The sequence below is a fragment of the Mesoplodon densirostris genome, chromosome 17, assembly GCF_025265405.1.
Source record: "Mesoplodon densirostris isolate mMesDen1 chromosome 17, mMesDen1 primary haplotype, whole genome shotgun sequence".
NCBI lineage: Eukaryota > Metazoa > Chordata > Mammalia > Artiodactyla > Ziphiidae > Mesoplodon > Mesoplodon densirostris.
In genome coordinates, this window is record NC_082677.1 from 62,880,939 (window position 1) to 62,905,141 (window position 24,203).

At 39.5% G+C, this 24,203-nt stretch overlaps 1 protein-coding gene across 3 annotated transcripts; it reads right to left on the reverse strand.

Annotated features, from left to right (window-relative positions):
- Window positions 1–5,143: 5,143 nt before the first annotated feature.
- Window positions 5,144–23,614, reverse strand: TGDS (TDP-glucose 4,6-dehydratase). Of its 3 annotated transcripts, XM_060079822.1 has the most exons (13): window positions 23,415–23,492; window positions 23,144–23,302; window positions 21,389–21,455; window positions 20,278–20,346; window positions 19,115–19,205; window positions 15,934–16,076; window positions 13,630–13,728; window positions 12,344–12,403; window positions 10,971–11,014; window positions 10,204–10,369; window positions 8,710–8,768; window positions 7,860–7,957; window positions 5,144–6,616 (listed from the first exon to the last, which is right to left on the reverse strand). In XM_060079822.1, exons 3-13 carry the CDS (start codon window positions 21,407–21,409, stop codon window positions 6,531–6,533), a joined length of 936 nt encoding a protein of 311 aa, XP_059935805.1. In that variant the 5' UTR covers window positions 21,410–21,455; window positions 23,144–23,302; window positions 23,415–23,492; the 3' UTR covers window positions 5,144–6,530. The 3 variants fall into 3 exon arrangements, with proteins under 3 accessions (XP_059935805.1, XP_059935803.1, XP_059935804.1); XM_060079820.1 differs by lacking the exon at window positions 23,144–23,302 and having other exon boundaries at window positions 23,415–23,614; XM_060079821.1 differs by lacking the exons at window positions 20,278–20,346; window positions 23,144–23,302 and having other exon boundaries at window positions 23,415–23,614.
- Window positions 23,615–24,203: the final 589 nt, after the last annotated feature.

Consider the following 24,203-nt stretch of genomic DNA (forward strand, 5'->3'; position numbering starts at 1 on the left):
GTACCATTCTGTAACTTTTATCAAAATTGGAAACTTAGAATTAAAAAATTTTTTTAAGTTTGCTGCTCTTCTGGGACCAGACAAATTCAGTTCGAATCCTAGTAGTGCTAGATATGGAAGAGAACATGGGGTTTATTTTGCCTGATCCACAAATTTTACATGTCAGGAAACTGAGGCCTAGAGATGCTATAAGCAACTTGCTTAAGGTCACTGTCTTAGTTGGCTCGGGCTGCCATAGCAAAGTACCATGGACATTGCGAGGGTGGGGTGAGGCATGTTAACAACAGAAATCTATTTTCTCAAAGTTTGGAGGCTGGAAAGTCCAAGATCAGGGTGCCTGAAGATTAGGTTCCTCGTGAGAGTTCTCTTCCTGGCTTGCAGATGGCTGTCTTCTCACTGTGTGCTCACACGGACTTTCCTTGGTGCACACGCTTGGAGATCTTTCTCTCTTTATCTTCCTCTTCTTATAAAGCCACCAATCCTATCTGGTTAGGTCTCTACCCTTATGACCTCCTGAACCTTAAGCTTTACCCCCTAAAAGCCCTCTCTCCAAATTCAGTCACAATGGCAGCTAGGGCTTCAACGTGAAGTGGAGGAAGAACACAATTCCGTCCACACCAGTTACACAATTAATCTGGTGCAGAACGGACTACTGATCCATAAAGCATATTCTGTAACTTCCACCAAATGCTCTTAATTTTTTTAAAAGAAAGACCCCATTTCAATGAAAAATTGGCATGAGCCTAAATCTGAACCTGGAATCTGGGGTTAGGGCTCAGCTTTTCTTGTACATGCTTTTTTTTTTTTTTGCGGTACGCGGGCCTCTCACTGGTGTGGCCTCTCCCGTTGCGGAGCACAGGCTCAGCGGCCATGGCTCATGGGCCTAGCCGCTCTGTGGCATATGGGATCTTCCCAGACCGGGGCACAAGCCTGTGTCCCCTGCATCGGCAGGCGGACTCTCAACCACTGTGCCACCAGGGAAGCTCTGTACATGCTTTTTTATGGGCATGTTTATGCCTTTTGAAGTTCTCTGTGTATAGAAATAATTTCTTTCTTGGCGGATAGATAGTGATTTCTCCAAAACATATATATTAAAGTTATAACTTAGGGGAGAAGTGTAAAAAAGGTAATAGATTGTAAATATCATCCGTATGCTGAATTGATCGAAAAGAACTTAATTTATTTAAAGCCATTAAACCACAAGTCGATAAAGACTTTATTGGTTTTTGTTTTTGCTGAATCACAGACATCAATATTAAGCCTCCGGGTATACTTACAAGGCCAGAAACAATTAAGTAAATTATACTCAAGAACAACCTAGAGAGCTTTTCCTATGTGCTAATCCAATCCTCCCACATCCATCATGCAAACGCCTAACCATGTGGATTTTGAACAATGCCCTAAAGGCCAGAAAACTTGAACTCTAGAGCTTGAGTTTCAGAGGCTTGGGCGTTCTTTAAATACCTGTCAGCTTAATTGCTTGTCTCTCATTTTTTTGTTTTGTTTTTTTTGTTTGTTTGTTTCTTTTGCGGTACGCGGGCCCCTCACTGTTGTGGCCTCTCCCTTTGTGGAGCACAGGCTCCGGATGCACAGGCTCAGCAGCCATGGCTCACGGGCCCAGCCACTCCGTGGCATGTGGGATCTTCCTGGACCGGGGCATGAACCCATGTCCCCTGCATCGGCAGGCGGACTCTCAACCACTGAGCCACCAGGGAAGCCATAGTTTCCCCCTCTTTGTCTTGCTGGCTTCTTATTCTACTGTCTATTCCCTTGGTTGTAGAGCTGTCCTGTGCACTGAAGGTTTAACAACTTCCTGGCCTCTCCCCTCTCCCCCAGTTATGACAACCAGACTTTGCCAGATGCCCCTTAGGGACCAAAAACACCCCCAGTTGAGCAGCACTGCCTGTGCGATGATGCTCCCATACTCCTCGGCCTCCTCGCAGACGTGCCCTCTCAGTCATTCCTCTTTCCTCATCCTCGTGATGACCCCGAGTGCCACGTTTCATTTCCCAGCACCTCCCTTTTTTGCCTGGGTTCTATGATGCAGCTGCATCCCTCCTACCCACAAACGTCCTCCAGAGAAACTCCGGCCTGTGTGTGCAAGGAAGACAGGGAAGAAGGGTAGAGAAGAGCTGACTTGTCGCCAAGGGTCCCGAGTGAGGTGCGTCAGGAAGTGGCCAGTGCTGGGACACGGAGTTGGGGGTGTAAGGATACAACAAACAGGACTAGAGAAGTGGATGGAAGCAGGGGAGAGTCAAGAGTGCGAGGCACCTGGGAGGTTGGAGGGCCATAGGACCAAATAGCACAGGTGCCTCTGTGGCCTCCTTTTCTGTGGCCTCCTTTTCTGGTCACTTAACACCATCTTGTGCATCTTCAGTGGGGCAGAGGAAGAGACTGATTTATTTCTTGGTTCTGGCTTTTTTTTTTTTTTTTTTTTAATTAACAAGGGATTTTGGGGCTTCCCTGGTGGCGCAGTGGTTGAGAGTCCGCCTGCCGATGCAGGGGACACGGGTTCGTGCCCCGGTCCGGGAAGATCCCACATGCCGTGGAGTGGCTGGGCCCGTGAGCCAAGGCCGCTGAGACTGCGCGTCCAGAGCCTGTGCTCCGCAACGGGAGAGGCCACAGCAGTGAGAAGCCCGCCTACCACACACACACAAAAAAAACCTTTGTATTTCTCATGGCTTGCCTATGAATCATGCAACCCACCATCAACTTTGTCATTTTGTATGTTCTTTTTCGGGGGGTTTAAACCACTCTTAGGGTTTTAATTGCCATTTAACTCCAAATATGTATCTGTAGATCTCAAACCCTGCCCACCAATTTGAACATCAGATTCCTGGGTTTGTTTGCTAAATACTTCCATTTGGATATCCCACAGATCCCCAAAGCTCACCATCCCCCAAATATGACTTACCATTCTCCACTCTTTCCAATTCGATATTCAAAACCTTAAAATACCCCCCAAGAAAGTGCACCTCCCACGTATCATCAATCAACGAGTTTTTTTAATCTAAAGAGTTCCCACGTCTGTCGCCGATGCTACCTGTTTGCAGTGCTGTGCTTCAGGCCTTATCATCACCAGCCTGATTTACTGCAATAACTTCATAACTTGGATCCCTGCAGGAGTTCAATCTTGCCTTCCTTTAAATTTATCTTTCATACTGTTGCCAGAATGAACTATCAAACACGTAAAATTCTGCAGTCAAAAAAAATGGCAAAAGATCTCATAACATGTAAAAATGTTCCTGATATACTGCTTAGTGAAAAAGAGCAGGCTCTCAAACAGTACGTCCATTAAGATCCCATTTTGGTTTTTTATTTATTTATTTATTTGTTTGGTTGTGCCAGGTCTTAGTTGTGGCAGGCAGGCTCCTTAGTTGTGGCTCACCAGCTCCTTAGTTGTGGCATGCAAACTCTTAGTTGCGGCATGCATGTGGGATCTAGTTTCCTGACCAGGAATCGAACCCGGGCCCCCTGCATTGGGAGTACAGAGTCTTAACCACTGCACCACTAGGGAAGTCCCCCCATTTTGGTTTTTTAAAATGTATATATATGTTTCAAGAAATGAAATGAAGAACATACATCTGAACATTAGCAGGGGTTATCCTCCAGTGGTAGACAACGGCTGGTGTGCGTTTTTTATTGATTTAATTTTCCAAGTGTTCTGTAATGAGCACGTTATTAGTTTTGAAAATAGGAATTAGATAAATCTCACAAATCTAACTATGTCGATTTCTTCCTTAAAATCCCGAGTTAACTCTTTGCTGGCAGAATGAGATCGAAGCACTTTTTTTCATGGCAGACAAGGCCATCCAGGACTGGGCCACCACATTTCTCTCTGGCTTCAGCTCCCCATATTATAGAGCAGGGTTCTCAAACACTAGTGTGCATCAGAATCACTGGGTCTCTCCCCAAAGTTTCTGATTCTGTAAGTCTGGGATGGAGTCCAGGAATTTGCAGGTCTAACAACTGATAAAAATGCTGTTGGTCTAGGTACACATTTTTAAAATTATTATTATGCTAAAATATACATTAAAAAATTTACCAGGTTAACTATTTTTTTATGTTAACTATTTTTAAGTGTATAATTCTGTGGCATTAAGTGCATTCAGTGTTGTGCAACCATCACCATTATCCACTTTCAGAATGTTTTCATCATCCCAAACAGAAAGTCTGTACCCATTAAACAATAACCCCCCACTTTCCCCCTCTCCCCCAGGCCCTGGTAAACCTCTATTATCCTTCCTGTGTCTATGAATTGGCCTACTCTAGGTACTTCATACAAGTGGAATCATACCGTTCCACTGTTTGTATAGACCACATCTTATTTACCCATTCATCTGTAGATGTACATACGGGTACTTTCCACCTTCTGGCTATTGTGAATAATGCTGCAGTGAACATTGGAGTACAAGTATACCTGTTTGAGATCCGGCTTTCAATTCTTTGGGATATATACCTAGGAGTAGAATTGCTGGATCATATGGTAATTCTATGTTTAAATTTTTGAGGCCCTATCAAACTGATTTCAAACTGGAGATCAGAAGCTCAGAAAAGAGATCCTGGTATAGAGATAAGGAATTGAAATTGGGGAAAAAAAAAGATGGTAATTAAAGCGAGAGTAGATGACACTTCTTAGGAGGGTTTCTGAGGCTGGCGACTACAGGGATAATTCTTGCAGCGGAGGCAGAATGGAAGCAGATGGCGGCAAGTTGAGTATAGAGCAGGGAGGAAAGGGCAGCTTTCAGAGGGCTCTTGGAGACCAAAAGCTTTCAACTTAGCCGATTTCTTTTCTAAGGTTGTTCTTTTTTTTTTTTTAATTTTAAGACAATTTTTTTAGAGTTTTATCACAAAATTGAGAGGGAGGTACAGAGATTTCTCATATACTCCCTTGTCCCTACATATGCATAGTCTCCCTCATTATCAACATCATTCACCAGAATGGTGCTTTTTACCAAGGATGAATCCAAATTGACATACCATAATCACCCCAAGGACATAGTTTATCTTAGGGTTCACTCTTGGTGTTATATATACATTCTGTGGGTTTGGATAAATGTAAATTGACATATGGACATCATCATATTATCATACAGGGTATTTTCACTGCCTGAAAGATCACAAAAATATGTGCAAGAACAAATGACACAGAACAAGTGTTTTTATTTTGTCAGCTACCCTCAATGACCAAACTCCATCACAGACTATTTGCTCTCAGTTGGTCCCATTTTCTGCTTGTAACTTCCTACAGTTGCCTCCCTGAGATCTTACCCCTGCTCCCTTCGGCCCTCTCGCCTCTCCATTTTCTCTAGAGCTACAGGCTACCTCCAAGAAGCATTTCTTCCCTACACACCTAAGACCAGGGGACCATCATTTCAGTCGATCTCACTCAACTCTAGTCCCTGGGACTCACACTGAGCCCAGCTCTGGCTCAATCTATTTCGACACAGCAGAATTCTGCAATTACAGTGTTTGGCCTCAGTTTGTGTTTCACTCCTGTTTGGCAAATCCCCTTACTAATTTTCAATCTGCTTACTACACTTTTCCCAGTCTCCACATGCCCCAGGCCCTTATGCTACTCCTATAGCCCTCCTTCAACCACCTCGGAGTTAATAACCTTGCTTCCTACTCCAGAGAAAACAAGGCACCAGTCACACACTGAGGCCAGAAAGCTGGGCATAGTCTTTGACCCTTTTCCTTTTCTGAATGTAATATCCAATCAGTTACCTTTTCAAATCATCTTAAAGTCTTTAGGGAAGAGAGGAACTAAAAATACATGATAATCAAGTATTTTAAAAAATTTTTTACAGCAAAACAAAAATATACATTACTTTTAAAAAAGCCACATTATACATTAATAAAGTATTGATAAGTTTATAAATAAAATCATTTTAAACAGTAAATACATGATAAAATTTCTCTGATACAAGATTACTTACATAGTTCAATGACCAATTTTGAAAATATAAAAACTACATCCTTCTTTTAAAAAATATTTAACTTAATTGTACAAAATTATCAAATAAAAAGTGCTAGATATCCTTCCATTTGTTCCATTTTTAAAGCAATTGTAGCACATCAGACCTTAAAAAGATAAATTAGGGCAAAAGGCTCATCCTATACTGCCTAAAAAACTTCAGACTGTCTAGGCAGTGGGAAAGGATGGGAAGCTGAGTTCAATGCCAGTGAAGGCTGTCATCTGCCCAGAGCTATTACCTGTCCTTGTTCTCAGAACCAGGAGATTCCTCCTTCCTGGCCCACACCTACAGAAGAGTCTTTCTATGCTTACTGGTTCCTAATTTTTAGGAGAAAAGGTTTCTGAAAGAATTTTGATATTTAAATCCTATGCTAATACTGAACCTCTTCTAAAGACTGAGGCATTTTACATTTGAATTTTATACAAAAAAGTATACAAAAAAGTATACAAAAGTATACAAATGGACATCGCTTGATTTCATATCATGGTTGCTTGATTTCATATCATTTGTTGAGGTAGGATAAGTTTCTTCTTTCTCTGAAAACTGTCCCAACTACACAAACGGTGATTGTACTGGAAAGGGTTCTAATGCCTTTTCTGCATTCTTCCAGTTGTGAAAATTCTCTCTGTACCACTCAACTGATAAAACAAAAAGACAAAAATAAAAAACTAAACATCAGTTAACCAATATTTACTGAGCTCCTGCTAAGTAAGAAAAGCCTTGCCCATCAGCTAATGTGTAGGCAAGGATTGCCTAATGATGAAAACAATTTGATTTTGAACAAACCAATGATGTTAATCAGAAGATATTTCATCACCTGAAAACGTAGATTTACAAATCAACAATTTTTTTTCTTTTTAACTTCAAAAGTCCTTCAATACTGAATTTGCTGGTACAAGTATTAAAACATTCTAATTTTAGGGAATTCAGGGGGAAAGGGAGATAAGTCACTTGTACTGGTTTTAAAGTCATAGGGGAAAAAAGTGTAGTATTTTGTTCATGTAAACATCACAAGGCTGCATGATAGGCACAGTGAGATGATGTCAACTTCCTTTTGTTAATATGTAAAATTATTTTATGTTGCTATCCTATTAATAAAGTTTTTTTAGTTGAAAAATAATAAATTATCTTTGAATTTGCTTTTTTTTTTTGGCTGCACTATGTGCGCAGCTTACAAGCTCTTAGTTTCCTGTCCGGGGCCCACAGCAGTGAAAGCATGGAGTCCTAACCACTGGACCACCAGGGAAGTCCCTGAATTTGCTTTTTAAAATTCAATACAAATATTTTGTATGTCAAGCTCTGAACTGAGACTTTTTCCTACACTTGGGTATCTTTTCTCTTGAGTACATTTCTAAACAGAATTTAACATATGCACAGACTATATATACACTTATTTTAATGACTATTTCTGCACATACTAAATTTGCTTCTTATTTGTTTGTTTCAGTATAAAAAGACTCAAGATGCTCAAAGACGGCAACTGTCTCTATTTCACCAAATCTCAGATGCCTGATCTTAAGATGGACCATTACTTTACATATTAGTAAGAAAGAAAAAGAAAGAAAAAAAGTTGAAATAGTAATTATAAGACACTAGTGATTGTAAAACACATACCTCTCAAGGATGTGAAAAAATGTGCATCTGAGAATCAATGAGATAGGTATCTGATAAATGCTAGTAAGACAAAGGAAGCCTAATCAGAAGTTAGTCTATGAAATTCAGGATACTTAATTACTAACGTTAGAAATACATTAAATGTAAAAGTTTGAAAAGTGAAAGTGATTCACCACGACACTGTTTGTAGTGTCCTAAAATAAATTCCTGTGCCTTAAAATTTTTCTGATTCTCCCTCTCCCCCCAAAGGATCAATTCATAACATACTTGTTTTCTTTATTCCTTCTTTCCAAGGCACTTTAGGTCTCCATCCTAAGCCATGTATTTTTTCTGATTTCATTGGATATCTCATGTCATTGGTAGGTCTTGGAAAACAAAACAGATTTACAATGATACTGTGGATATATATTTACAAATGTATTTATTTATTTATTTTTGGCCCTGCTGCACGGCTTGAGGGATCTTCGTTCCCAGACTAGGGATTGAACTCAGGCCCTCGACAGTGAAAGCGTGGAGTCCTAACCACTGGACCACCAGGAAATTCCCTATTTACAAATTTAAATACTAAGAGAAATAATGTGTGTCCATAATTCAAATTTTCTCTCAAAAAATTCTCCCTGTGACACACTTATATATTTGTAAAATAAAGTATATGTTAAAAATCATTTATAATCCAGAAGCCTAACCCTCACTGTGGCTTATCTTTTTCTCATTTCAACCACAATCTAGGTATGAATGCAATGTCTCATACCTAAATGTTTGATGAATGAATGAATAAATACACATAAACTTGTTAGGACTCATGTTCCATGCCCTGGGTCTGGTAGTTTATATACATTACAAATTAAATTTTAAAATACTTCCATAAGCAAGATATTATTATCCCTATTTCACACTCAAGGAAATCTCAGACTTGGAAAGGGTCAATAACTTTCTTTAAGTCACACAGCTAATAATAATGCTACAGTTTATTGTTATGACATTTATAATCAGGAAAAAACATTTTAGCAGAAAACTCAAAAAAGATAAACTTTTCTGGGTAAGTCCGTACATTTTATAATCTTATAAGTACCTAAGATTTCACAACATTTCCCCAATGTTTTAACTTGTTACTCACCTATCATTAACATAATCAACCCAGTTTTCCATTTCAGACTCTGAATTGGTCTCTTTGATCTGTCAAAATGGAGAAGACCTTCAAGTCAAATTATAAAGTGAGACCAGAGAATAAAATGGTATTCAACAACTGATTCAAAAGACAAGAAAAACAACCTCCTCCAAGTGGGGAAGACAGCTAAGATGAATAGCATTTTATTAACACTTTCCATACTTTATAACCTGAATTCCATCTGAAGCTCAGAGAGAATACACATTATATAAACTATAGGAGAAAATGAATTTTTTTGGCTTTTGGTTATTACTGTGTGATATTGCGATTTAAAATAAGAAATATATATTTGGTGTTCATCCCTGCTCCTGGCACAGAGTTCCTAAAACCTTTGGAATTTCCTGGTGATGAGAGATAAAGGTGTCTTTTGCTGTTCATAAGTTCCTTTCAACCACACCAGAGTTCAGGTTAATACGTGATTTTTGGAAAGCGCCTAAGGATGAAGACTGCTTGCCAAGGGAACCAACCATGTGATTGGAGAGATGGAACTCAGCCTCCCTGCCCCCACCTCCAGGGAGGGGAAAGGGACCAGAAGTGGGACTAATTATCAGTGGCCATGATTCAATCAATCATGCTTACTTAATGAAGCCTCCATAAAAACCCAAGAGGAGAGCTTCCAGGCTGCTGAACACATGGAGGTGCTGGGAAGGTGGCACACCCGGAGAGGGCAGGAAGCTCCACACCCTTTCCCTCATATCTTGCCCTATGCATCTCCTCCATCCTTTGTAATAAACCGGTAATCTAGAGGGTAAACTGTTTTCCTGAGTTCTGTGAGCCCCTGTAGCAAATAACCTCAGACTTATACCTCGTTGATCAAAAGCACAGGTGACAGCCAGGTCTCGGGGTTGACATGTGAAGTGAGGGCAGTCTTGTGAGACTGAGCCCTTAACCTGTGGGATCTGACACCATCTCCAGACAGATAATGTCAGAATTGAGTTAAATTGTAGGACACCGAGCTGGTGTCTGAGAATTGCTGGGCGTGGAAAACTCACATGTTTGGAGGACAGAGTGTTCTGTGAGTAGTGTAAAGGAAAACAAGTTTTTTCCATTCGTTCAGTCGCTCTTTTTACTGAATCCTGAGATTTATAGTTGATGCTCACTAGTAAATAAAAACACTCATAACTATTATCTATATATCAATGTTCCTTGATTCCAGGACACACAATTTAACATTCGATGTTCTGAAATTGAATATGTCTTATAATGGGTATGCACATTTAACGTTGTGGAATTTTCTTCCTGAAAAGCTGTGACTAAATGAGTGATGCAGTTTCAAATAATGACACATCTCAGCATACATATGGAATTATAAAGTTCCTTTTTTTACTGGTTCACTTATCAAATGAGTAAACTGTAAATTGTTGATTTTGACAAAATTAGTGATTACTGTCACTAATGTAGTGCCAATTTTGAAAATACTACCCTTTAATAATATATACATACCAGTTGTATTAGTTCTTTGGCAAGCTGGAGAACTGACATTTCAAAATTGGTTCCAATGTTATAAATTTCACCTGGTTTTCCCTTTTTGAGGACAGTGAGAAATGCTTCTACTACATCAGTAGCATAAAGGAAGTTTCTTGTTTGAAGCCCTGATCCATGAATGCAGCTAAAAAGATGAAATGAAAGGGAATCATAAAGTGTAAAAAAAAGTAAGCTCTCCCAAACCAGGGTAAGGCAATGATTGGGTACAATTCCAGAGAAGGCAATTCCCATGAAGATCCTAGACATCTCTTACTGAAAATACAAATTCTCACAACTTCCAGATTTTATCCATAATTCTTAACTGACCTCCAAACCCACTGTGGGTGCTCACTAGGAAGTGGCAAACATGTAAGTGACCCCTGCAGAAATATTTATTCATCAATTTTGTACCTTAAGTTCACTTTGAAGACTATGTACAGTTCAGTTAAATCTTTTGAAAAAGTAAAATTATATAAAGATAGATGACAAATTTTAATGCTATAACTCAAAGTTTTAGGATGGATTATTTAAGAATTAAAATTATCTTAGTAATCAACTTATAAAGATGAACTATACATTATAATTATTTTTAAGACTATTACACTGACTGTAGAAGGAATTCTTAAATTTGTTGGGACATTAAATCCTAAGGCCTCCAACTCTAACACTTCATGATTTTCAAGAAAGACTGACACTAAATACTCTAGCATACCAGAAAAACATGGGTACAAAGGTAAATAACATACCATTTCCTGTTGTGTTGAAGTAAAGATATAAATTTTGGAATAACCTAAAAGAATATTTAAATTATCATTTCAGACTTTGGAAATTCATTCATTAATATAAACCTGAACTCATCATAAGATTAAAAGATTATTATTGTTAAGAAATACACTTATGGGCAAATTCTAATTCTTATCAGGAGTTCAAGAAACACTTATTATAATTTTGATAAGTAAAAGAACTGTAAGATTGTTTCCTATTTCACAAATACCAGTTATTTGCTAGATAAAAATGAAGATAAAATGATATAAATAGTGAAAAAGTTCAGAAAAAATCTTCCTGAACAGTTTGCTCTCACTGCAAGCTCACTTTTGTGTTGATTTCATACGAGCAGGAATCATATACTTTTTACTTTACATACAGCACCTATTCAATAACTGCTTGTGAAATTAATAAAAAGTAATTCCAGTGCCACTGGATTCAAAGAAAATTTATGCTAAACATGGTGAGATAAGAAATTATTAAATTTATAATAAGTGTTAAAAAATTAAGCCAAATATATATTAATATCAGCAGATCATGATATGGCCCTTTCCTTTGGGCAGAGAGATCAAGGCAACCAGCGGCTAAGAAGTGAGAAAACCCAGCTCTAAATTTCGGCAGTGAGATATACGTATAACTGATTCACTCTGCTGTACACCTGCAACTAACACAACACTGTAAATCAACTATACTCCAATAAAAATTTTAATAAATAAATTTAGGCAGTGAGACTAGTAGTTACTTAACATTGGGCTTAATGATACAGAATCAACCACACACATTTTCAGCCTTTTAACTACATTTCTTTATTTGCTAAACTACTTTCTGGACGACATTCAGGCCTGCAACAATACGGAGGAGCTGGGGAACAGCTAATCGGCTGCCTTTAAGACAAGTGTATGTACAAGCTTCCTGCATCACTCTCTAGCGTCTACGTTTCTGTACAGCCTGACATATGGTCTGACTGCATCCTAGGAAGGCGTCTTCACTGGTGTGACAGTAGTGATGGGAGCACTCTATAGTGTTTTAGCATCCTGCAAAGTACAAGGCATTTTCACATACATCATCTCACTGGACTCTTCAAAATCCTTCCTAAGTATTATCATTACCCGTCAATTTAAAGACAATGCTCAAAGGACCTAAGGTCATCCCAGCTGGTGAGTATCAAGTTGAGACTTAGACTCAAGTTTTCAAACTCTAAACATGATGAGGTTTGTATGTGGCCTATAAAGCATTTATAATTACGGTTAATTGCAACATAAATTCTTTGGACAAATAACTGAAGAGAGATTATTTTAAATAATGAGAAGTTACAATCACTAAAACACATCAGGAATTCAAAAGTAAAATGTACCTTTTCTGGATATTGATGTGGTCCATAAACATTACTGCTTCGTGTGATGACAACTGGAAACTTAAGAGAGAGTTCAACATGAAGGTAATGGAAGCGTCCAATAATAATGATTATCTAAAGATAAGCAGTTTTAACATATGGGCACTTTTTTTTTTTTTTTTTTTTTTTTTTTTTTTTTTTTTTTGCGGTATGCGGGCCTCTCACTGTTGTGGCCTCCCCCGTTGCGGAGCACAGGCTCCGGACGCGCAGGCTCCGGACGCGCAGGCTCAGCGGCCATGGCTCACGGGCCCAGCCACTCCGCGGCATATGGGATCCTCCCAGACCGGGGCACGAACCCGTATCCCCTGCATCGGCAGGCGGACTCTCAACCACTTGCGCCACCAGGGAGGCCCCATATGGGCACTTTTGACTGCATAATTCCACACACCTTAAGGACAGAAGCAAAGGGATTTTTTTTTTCTAATGTAAGGTTCCTGAAAAGACAGGAGAGGACGGGATTCAGATAAAGGCAGAGGTTCCAAAAGGAAGAAGAGGAATAGTCTCTTCACTGGGACAAGGGAAGGATGAATACAGATGGAGGCGGGTTTCTAGGTCTGATAGCAGGAAATTAAGGACGTTTCTACCTGATTATTTCAGAGACCACCTGAGATGTTAAACTTCAAGTTGGCTTTCTCTCTTGGACCAACCCTTACAAATAAAAAGAGCATCCGTGGAGGGAAAAGACCAATGCTACTGGAACACAAAAGGCTAGAGAAGCTGAAGCAATTCCTTGGCTCGCCTTTCTGACCCAGTCCCTAATAACTCTGGAAGATCGGTGGGAAGCCAAGTGCAGGGGTTCCAGCTGATGATTCATAGTGGGCAAGGCCCCTGCATGGACACTGACACAGCCACTGGGGTAAACCTATCTCCCTTTCACGAGGGGCCGAGAGGAGCAGCGGCTGGTAAGGGAATCTGCCCTCCCTCTCCCTTCCTTCACTCAGAGGACTCCTGGGAATCAGGACATTCCAACAGGGCTTTTCACTCTGGCTGTAACACTCTACCTATTAGTGAAGCAGAAAAAAACATATACATAAATTATTCCTTTAAATGATGAACTGGAATAGAAGAAGTAGTTCCCTGCTTTGTCCACACGATATTGGAAATCAGTTTTTAAAATTCCTTAGTATATAACTTTCCTTAATCTATGTCTGCCATCCTAAAAATGAAACGTTGCTAATGCTAACTTGGAGTTTTAACACCAAAGTCCAAAGAAAAATGATTCTAGAGTTTCTGAGGTCAGTTCTTACCCTGTATCGTTCCCAGTAAGACTGCACAAAACACTCAGCAGCTGCTTTAGATGATGCGTAAGGATTTGTAGGTTGCTTGGGAGAAGATTCATCAAATTCCTAATTTTAAAAAGATATATTTAAAAAATAAGTATTATGTATACTTTCTAAGTAGAAAAATTGGAGAACATATTACAAACTTGAAATGTAAATCAGTACATTTAAAAAAACATTTATCGAGGACGTCCCTGGTGGTGCAGTGGTTAAGAATCCTGCCAACGCAGGGGACACAGGTTCGATCCCTGGTCCAGGAAGATCCCACATGTCGTGGAGCAACTAAGTCAGTGCGCCATGACTACTGAGCCTGCGCTCTAGATCCCGCAAGCCACAACTACTGATCCCACGTGCCGCAACTACTGAGACCCGTGCACCTAGAGCCCACGCTCTGCAACGAGAAGCCATCGCAGTGAGAAGCCCATGTACCGCGAGGAAGAGTAGCTCCCACTCGCCGCAACTAGAGAAAGCCCACAGAGCAACAAAGACCCAATGCAGCACCCCCCCAAAAAAATTTATTGAAACCCAACTATGTGCCTGGCATTTTTCAAAGCACTTTACATGTAGTGACTTCTTTAAAGTTCACAACAACCCTGTAAGGCAGGCAGACAGCACAGCAAGTGCAAAGGCCCTGAGACAGACTGTGTCCAATGGAACTACAAGGAGGCTAGTGTGAGGGAAGAGAAATATGAGATGAGGTCTGAAAGCCAGAGGCCAGAGCATGTGGAACCTTGAAGGCCACTGTCAAAACACTGATGGGTTTTGATGAGAGTAATATCATGATCTGACTTATATTTTAAAAAGCATTCTGGCTACTGTGTCAGATCTGATGTAGGCTGACAGGAGTACAAGGAGGAAGAAGCTTACCTGATAAAAATTGCAAAGAGAGTTTGCAAATGGCTGTTCCTCAGAAGTGGGATTGGGCACTGAGAAGTGGTCAGGGTCTGCTTTTTCTCATTATAAGTCTTTTCAAACTACTTGGCTTTTTTTCCACTATGTACGTGTTTTGGTAAATAAATGCATTTAAAAAATAAAACAAAACAAAATGAGGTCATTGTAAAACACTGACTATGAAAAATACAGACTGGAGAATGGAGTCTCTCTTTGCATAAAAAGTATAATGTTTACAAATGATTAACAAAGGAGAACAGATTCCAGTTTCTACAACAATTTCACACTCACTCCTTGACAGTACAATATGCTTTGCTGAGCAGAAGAGAAGGGAGACAGGCCTTATGCTGCAGCGTAACTTACACATGCTTTGGCCCATGGGAATGACATTCATGATGTAAGACTGGGTGATCAGGGAAAAGCTGCTGCTCGCTTGCAAAATATGTTGGTCAAATTACATATATAAATCTGTACCAGACTAGGTTGTGGTTCCCCATCTGGGGTGGTATTATTTGATTTGAACAGAAGACACAATGGAATAATATTCTGGGGAGTCCCATAAGTGTGTATAATCAGAAGGTGAAAGAGTAGGTTTTCATAAGACAGGTTTGTATGGTGGTGCAGGGTAAGTAGGTGAAACAGTCATTTTCTTTTTATAACATCTGTTTTATTTATTTAATTTATTTATTTATTTTTGGCTGCGTTGGGTCTTTGTTGCTGCACGCGGGCTTTCTCTAGTTGCGGTAAGCAGGGGCTACTCTTCGTTGCGGTGCGCAGGCATCTCATTGCAGTGGCTTCTCTTGTTGTGGAGCAAGGGCTCTAGGTGCGCAGGCTTCAGTAGTTGTGGCGCAGGGTTTCCCTAGTGGCTCAGTGGTTAAGAATCCTCCTGCCAATGCAGGGGACATGGGTTCGATCCCTGGTCTGGGAAGACCCCACATGCTGTGGAGCAACTAAGTCCATGCTCCACAGTTACTGAGCCTGTGCTCTAGAGCCCATGAGCCACAACTACTGAGCCCACGTGCTGCAACTACTGAAGCCCACGCGCCTAGAGCCCGTGCTCTGCAACGAGAAGCCACCGCAATGAGAAGCCCGCGCACTACAACAAAGAGTAGCCCCCGCTCGCCACAACTAGAGAAAGCCCGTGTGCAGCAACGAAGACCCAATGCAGCCAAAAATAAATAAATAAATATTAAAAATTATTTTTTAAAAAAAGTAGTTGTGGCGCATGGGCTCAGTAGTTGTGGCACACGGGCTTAGCTGCTCTGCAGCATGTGGGATCTTGCCAGACCAGGGCTCGAACCCGTGTCCCCTACATTGGCAGGCGGACTCCTAACCACTGCACCACCAGGGAAGTCTGAAACAGTCATTTTCTAAGCTCACCTTATCAAGACTGCCTCCATAGACCTCATCTGTGCTGACATAAATAAATTTCTCCACTCTGGCTTCATGAGCAGCACTTACCAAAACGTGAGTGCCATAAACATTAACATACGTAAACTCAAAGGCACGGACAAATGAAAGATCTAAAAAAAAGAAGAAAAAGCTAGAATTCCGCTCAAGGGACAAAGCAAATACTAAACAGTAGACTCAGGCTTAAGGAAAGCTCTATTCACTTTTCTTCATTCACCACAACTGCAACGGTGTTAAAAATAACATAAGGTGCATTGCTATTTATGATTTCTTTAAGCCCAAATTACACAGTACATGTGAATTCTTAGAACCTAGAAAACTATCAGTGCTATACTTGCAGGAAACTTTTGTTTTTAATTCAAAAAAGAAATGATACATCTAAAATTCAAAATGCTCTTAAATTTAAAAAAATTTTGGAACTAAAAGGTAGGAGGGTTTGCTTTGCTGGTATCAAGAATTATTATAAAGTTACAGTAATTACAGTGTGGTAATGGCATAAGGATAGACAAAGACCAATGGAACGGAACAGGAGCCCAGAAACAGAACCACGCATATATGGGTACTTGATCTCCAACAAAGGTGGCAATGGGGAAAGGTTGATTCTTTCAATAAATGGTGCTGGGTCAAACTGATATTCACATGGGGAAAATATCTGAATGTAGAAGGCAAAACAATAACTTTTATGAAAATAATATAAGAGAATATCTCCATGACCTTGGAGGTAGGAAAAGAGTTCCTACACAGAACACAAAGAGCACTAACCATAAATGAAAAGGCTGATAAACTGGACTACACTGAAATGAAGAATTTCAAATCATCAAAAGATATCATTAAGAAAGTGAAAAGGCAGGGAAATTCCTGGCAGTCTGGTGGTTAGGACTTAGCACTCTCACTGCCAAGGGCCTGGGTTCAATCCCTGGTTGGGGAACTCAGATCGCACAACACAGCTGAGGTGTGGTAAGGTGAGATGACGTGAGTTGAGGTGGGGTGAGATGAGATGAGATAAAATAAAATAGAAAGGAAGTGAAAAGGCAAATCACAGATTGGAAAAAAGGTAGTGGAAAAGGTTTGAATTCAGAATATATAAAGGACTTATAAAAATCTGTAAGGAAAAAACTGACAACCCACTTGAAAATGGTAAACAGACTTACACAGGAACTTTCTAAAGAGATATACAAATAGGAAAGGGAGGAGGATATCCAGTAAACAAATGCAAAGGTTTTTAACATCATTAATAATCAGGGAAAATATAATAAAACCACCAAAGATTGACAACAGGAAGTACTGGTAAGCATCTGATAAATTGTAGGAAGGAAAACCACTTTATCATTAACCAAGGGGAAGGATTTGTTCTACCAGATATGAAAACACTACATTAGTCAATATACTGTGTGATCAGCACAGGCAGAGACAGATAGACAAATGGGGAGTTGAGAAACAGATACTCATATAGATGCTTGATACATGACAGCGCAATGGAAACTGGTGAACTTTCCCATAAGTGGTAGAGGTCCAACTGGTATTCAAATAGAAAAAAATGAAATTGGATTCTTATCTCATACTGCATATAAAAATGAGTTTCAGATGGATTACAAATCTAAATGTGAAAGGCAAAACTATAAAGCTTTTCATAGATAACACAGAAGAATATCTTCATGACCTTGGGGTAAAAGAGAATTTCTTAAGACCCAAAAAGCATTAACCATACCATAAAAGATATATAAATTCATTGAGAATTTATATAAGAACATCTGTTCATCAACACACACTAGCAAAAAGATGAAAAAATAAGCCACAGAGTGGGAGAAGATATATATAATACACATAACAAAGGACTAGTATCCAGTGTGTGTGTGTGTGTGTGTATACACACACACACACACACATATATATATATTCCAACAAATCAATGAGAATTTATTTAAAATTTTTAAAATGGGCAAAAGATTTCAACAGCATTTCACAAAAGAAGAAACTGAAATTATTAATAAACATATAAAAAGTACACAGCTTCATCAGTAATCAGGGAAATACAAATTAAAACCACAATCAGATGCCACTCTACACACTACTCAGATTGACAAAAATGGAAGACTGACAAAACTAAGCTTTGGTGAGATCTAGAGTAACAGAAGGTCTCATATACTCCTGCAGGAGAAGAAACTGGTATAACTGCTTTGGAATACAGTTGGAAATTATCTCCATGTTGAAGTGTGCAGATCTTACAATTCCAGTTATATATTGAGAGAAATGTGTATTTATGTGTACCAAGATGCATGTGTAAGAACGCTCATGGTAGTATTGTTCAAAACTGCTCCAACGTGCAAACAATCCGAATGTCCATCAAGAGTAAAACAGACACAGGAATTGTGGTATGTACTTAGAATGGAATAGTGTATGTCACTGACAAGGAACAAATTATACCTACACCCAACTGCATGGATGAATCTACAAGGATGAAAAAGCAAGACAAAAAACCCTCCATGTTATTTTATATATGCATTTTTATAAAATCTAAAAACAGGCAAAACTAACCTATACTGTTTAGAGATAAACACAGAGACAGTAAAACTGCAGAGAACACCAAGGGAAATTATAACTTAAAAGTCAGGTAATAAGGCAGTAGTAATACTCCTACTAAAGAGGGTTCAGCAACATTCTTTTGTTTAGGTGATGGCTACATGAGTATTCACATTATCATTATTCATTTAACCTTACTTCTAAATTCTTCTGAATATATATTACATTTCACAATATAAAATGTTAGACAAATTATTAGAAGATATCTTAGGACAAAACAGTACAGATAATAATATAATGTTCAACTGGGTATCTACCACCCACCTTAAGAAAAACAACATAAAAATACAGCTGAAGGCCCATTTCCCCAGAAGTCATCACTATTCTGGATTTGGCTAAACTCAGTTTTAAGATAACATTCAAGGTTGCATTTTACCCTACGCTAACACAAGGGATCTGAATGGCGCCAAGTATCTAGATGACAGAGTGACTACGGGCTTTTCTGGTAAAACATGGTCTATGTTCTTTCACATACATTAAGTACCTACTTGTTCAACCCCGTTATTGGACCTTGATTTTGGCTAGTTAGCCACTGGAAAAAAACATTTGCCCATCATTAAACAACGCTTACCTACATGTGTTTGTGCAGCAAAATGTAGTACTATGTCTATTTTCTCTGTTTCAAAAAGTAGTTTCACAAAGTGAGAATCACATATGTCACCCTATATAAAAAAACAAACATGAAAAAACTAAGTTTCATTGAGCACTCCCAACCATAATAAACATTTTACTTCATGAACAAAAACATGATAAGAAAAAAAATTAATCCCCCCCCAGGTATAAAAGAGAATATCTTGAAAATTCAACTGAGGGGTCGAATACAGTAATGAGGTATTTCTTCAGCATCCTAGGATACCAGATATTCAATTCAAATTATGTTTTTGCAAATAAGTGTCTAAAACAGTATTTTTTTGAGCACCAACTACTTCTGTGGACTGTGCTAGCTTTTTTTCTTAACATTCTTGCCAACCTAAGGTAACTATGTTAGCAGGAAAAAATTTAAACATACTTTTAAAAGTTTGAGATAACCACTGTTGAAATATATTCAAAGTAAGTATAACAACTGGAATGATGGATTTCACCACAACTAAGTAAACTTATGAGTATTTTTAATGTTATATGTACATTTAGTTCTAAAAACACATATTCTCAACAATTCTTCAGTGACTAAAGGAGACACTTTCAGATAAAAGAAAAAAATTATGAAATGTTTGCTTAGTATATTCTTTAAGATTTGTGGTTAAAAAGAGAGTTTATAGAATCACTTAAAAAACATAAATCATAAGGTAGTTTCATTTGACATTAAAATTTCCCTTTCTGAATGAGTGACCTGGCTGCTCGGTTTATACTTTGAACTACCATGGGCTTGTATCGTGGGGTTTTTGACTACTGACTGGCCTGAGTAATACCCTACTTTATACCAATCTCTTTAAATACCAGCAAGGCCTTATGAAAAAGGCTAGTGAGGACCTAAAAATCACACATCATGGAATTTCAGTCAGCTACTCACAGATCTGCCAAGGCACCAAAAATAACATGTAGCGTTATATGCAGTATCAATCTACAAGTAATATTCTCTATAGCACATGGTACTTCTGGAAATTAAAAAGGTCTTTAATAAGCGTGCTTCCAAGCCCATATTACACAAGTGTACAAAGTAGAAAGATATAATGTCTAAATGACTAAAGAGGCACAGTATAAAATAATTATATAACTATAAGAATACTTCCATACCTGTATAAATTTGTAATTTTGTTTATTAGAAATGGTTTCAAGATTCTTCAGGCTTGCACAGTAATCCAGCTTAAAATAAGTAAGGATGGGGGAAAAACAACACAAAAAGTGATAATAGCTTTTCCTATAAAATATCAATTTATTTAAAATACTATAGGTTTCTGATAACACAAAAACGCATCTTCTTTAAGTGTTTGCTCTCAGTGTTTTTAGAAGTTACTGATATCTTAAAAGTAAAAAACAAACAAAAATATGTAATTTTGTTACCTTTTCAAATACAAAAAAATTAAATTTTATAAGAACCCCCTTTAAAAAATTTTCCTGCCCAGATTTGCCTTCAGCCACTGGGGGCTGTAAGAGTTCACCATTCCTTACTGAAAAGGAATTAGTGATTGAATACAATTACACCTGTGTTACACATATTGTAACTCATTATGCTTTTCCCTGAGTTAACTGTTGGTAAATCAGTGTATACAGATGGAGGAAAAAATTACTGCCCATGATATTATGGCAAGCAAAAATTATTAAGACTTACAGATTATTTTTTGTCTCTATATATTTTTTACTATTATGTTTTATAAAATTAAGGTAACTATTGTATCTTGTGTTTAAAGTCAACAACACAGTGATTACCAATCATGGCTTTCAGAATCTCCAGGGAACTTCCAATTATTACAGAAAAATTCTCAAAACTAAATTAATTTATGTGCACTTTAGTTTTTAAAATAAATATATAATTTTCAGGAGGTGGCAGTTATAAAATCATATAATAAAATAATCAGAGTATCTCAATGCCAATAAAGGTTAATAATCACAAGATTACACTAAATACTGAATTCAGAGTGAAGATTTTCTTTTAGTAAAATTACTGCACTTAAAACCTTTACGTTATGGGCTATCATAACAAATTTAAAAGTTTCAAGACTTTATGTAAGATTTAAAACTGTATGAATACATGACTATATAGGCTCCTAAGCTGCTAAAATGACTAAATAAAAAACTAAAATATCAGCAGGACAGGACTCTAATACTTTAAAAAAATATAAATAAGTTTCAGCACACAGGGGTCTTTTTTTTTTTTAAACACAGAGCTCATTTTTATAAAACTTACCTTGTCTAGATTTATGATCATATAGTTTGGATAATCTTCTACTAAGGAGACAATCACATGTGATGCACTATAGAGAAAAGCGTATCTTGTTAGCAGAAAATTTAACCTTTTCCTTAAATTCTCAAACATTATCCTAAATTGTTGAATATTAGGAAACTATTCAAAGATACCTTCAAATTGTTGCAAGATAACAGAAATGATATAACTACGCTGAATATACACACATCCACACTTTTCATTAATCTTCTCAACAGTATCGATATACAAAGTCTTACACTCCCTTTACACTATGGTGAAGAGGGAATTTACTGGTCTTGGGTATAAGAAAATAATTAACCAAATGATGCTGTCCATGCATCCTTTGAGCGTGGGAGTAAAGCAGTATCATAAATACAATGGGTGGTATTCACTGCAGATGGACTTCAACGACAATGTGCCTTTTCAGAGACTGCAGGTATAACTATGTAAAAATTAAGCTGTTATGAGCATAGGAGTTGTCCATGTTCACAGTAGCCTACTGCAATTGCTATTTCTTGGTATGAGAATTTGGTGGTGTAAAGTGGTAAACCTAGGTTTCCAAGGCTAAGAACTGCTGAAACCATCCTGAGGTTAGTGGCACAGTGGGTTTTAAAGGACCCTGAAATGGAGCCAGAGGCATCTCTCAGTGAGATGATCCACCAGATTTTTATCATATACACCAAAACGTTGGGCTCCTAGGAACAAATTATGAATTCAGAGTTTGTACTTGACAGCCCTTTCACAGAACTTTCTAGGACGTACCTTTCCTGGACCAGCACTGTACCACCCTTTTACGCCCATGCTCTCCTTTTCATTAAATGAAACTTGCCTGGTACCCTCCTCCAAGTCACTGTCAGATTGTTAGAGGTGATCTAATATACTAATGCCGGCGGGGGGGGGGAAGCATTCTTCCAGGTGTTGAGAAAACCACAGTCTCTGCCCTCACTCGGTTTACATACTAGGGTTGGGATGCAGGCAATAAGCAAGTCAACACAAATATGCAAAACAGTTTCAGGTAGTTATAAGTGTGTTAGTTGGGAGAGGGGCTATTTTAGATAGGGTGGTCAGCTAAGGCCGGGAGGAGGTGACCTCTGCGTAAACATCTGAACTGAGTGATGCACACAGCCTAAGCAAAGGGGAAGCAAGTGCAAAGGCCTCAAAATAGGGGAAACTAGCCTCCAGGGTTCCAGGAACTGCAAGAGGCCCAGAAAAGCAAGAGGTGGAACGACAGGAGATCTGGTTTGAGCTTTGACACCTGAGAGTCTTCTCGACATGGTAAAGAGTTTGCATTTTATTCTAAGTCCAGCGGGAATCTTTGGAGTGAAATTACGCACTTATTTACCTAATAAACACTGACTTGTGCGTGAGAACAGGCTTTAAGGGAACAAGAGTAGAAGCAGTGTGACCATCAGGAGGCTACAGTTGCAGTCTAGGCAAAAGCAGACATTAACAGGGGAGGAGGGTGAGAAGGGGTCTCTTTGGAAGGAGTGAGAGAAGACTTGCTGATTAAATATGGGTGTGAGAGGGAAAGAGGCTTCAAACGACTAGTGCAGGTCAAAACACCGACAGAGGATTTTTTAAAGTCTGCTGAATAAATGAAACCCTTATCATAATCCCAAAACCGGTTCATGGAGCCTATACGTCCAAGGCCTGTGTATCGTGGGCCCTGGGCTCGGGTTGGGGCAGTTGGTGCGAAGCTTACTGCAAAGGGGGCGCGCTCAGAAGAGTGACAGGTACCTCTCGGGCCAGGTAGAAAGGTGGACAGTACCACAGCACTTTTGCTTCGTTTGGGAGGCGTTTAAAAGAAGTCGTTTCAAAGGAGCCACGGCACGTCTTCGCAGGCCGGGAAGTGGAGAGAAGGTGGGATGATCCTAGTCGTGCGTTAAGACCCTCCCCCTGTCAATCAGATCCCCAAAGCTGATCCCAAGTTGCCAAGGGCAAGCAGAGGCGCAGGGAAAGGTTGGGGTTTCTGGGGAGCCACTACTCTGCCAGCGGCGCCGTTACCTACATGAAACCAGCACCACCGGTCACCAGGACCCGCTTCGCAAAGCCGTCGGGAGGACGCAAGGGCTCGGGCCGTCCCGCAGCCGACATCTCCCAGCTCAGCAGGGACTGGAACCGTAAAACGCCAGGTTTGTAGATCGTAGGGAAGTACCACCGCGACTTTTTGCGACGCGTGTCCCTCCCCCGACACGTTAACTGGGCAGGCAGCGGTCGCTTCCGGAGCTCGGGCTGACTTGTCCCCGCCCACTGACGGCTGGGCGGGGCCCCCGGGTGTGCGGGCCGCGTAGCGCCACTGAGCAGGCGCAGCTCTTCTCTGCCAACACCTCGGAGGATTGGAGTGACTAGGGTAGCTGGGAAAGCAGAGTCTTAAAGGTTCCGGGGCAAATGACACCACCGTAGATTAGGCTTTACTTAGCTACACATGTGGTCGGAGTTAGGAATGATTACCTTCTTTTCATTCTTGAACTACAGCGATCTCCACAGATTACTCACCGGTTGAGCTGAGAACTCCAGTTCTCTTAGTTCTGTTCTTGCAAACTGTGGAGATAGAAGGTTGGAATTGCAAAATGGCCTTTTACTTTCTCGTCGGCACCATTTACAGACAGTGCGGGCCGCTTGCAGTCGTGGTAAAGATGTTCCCTAGATCCTATCCTTAGATCTTTTCCTACTGTTCTCCCTCTTGCTCACCCTGCCTCAGCCTCCCTGCCCTCCTTTGGTCTTCCTTGCATTTCCCAGGCATGCTTCTTCTCTTGGGCTTGGGTGCCCTTTCCTCAGATGTCTGCCTAGTTTTTAC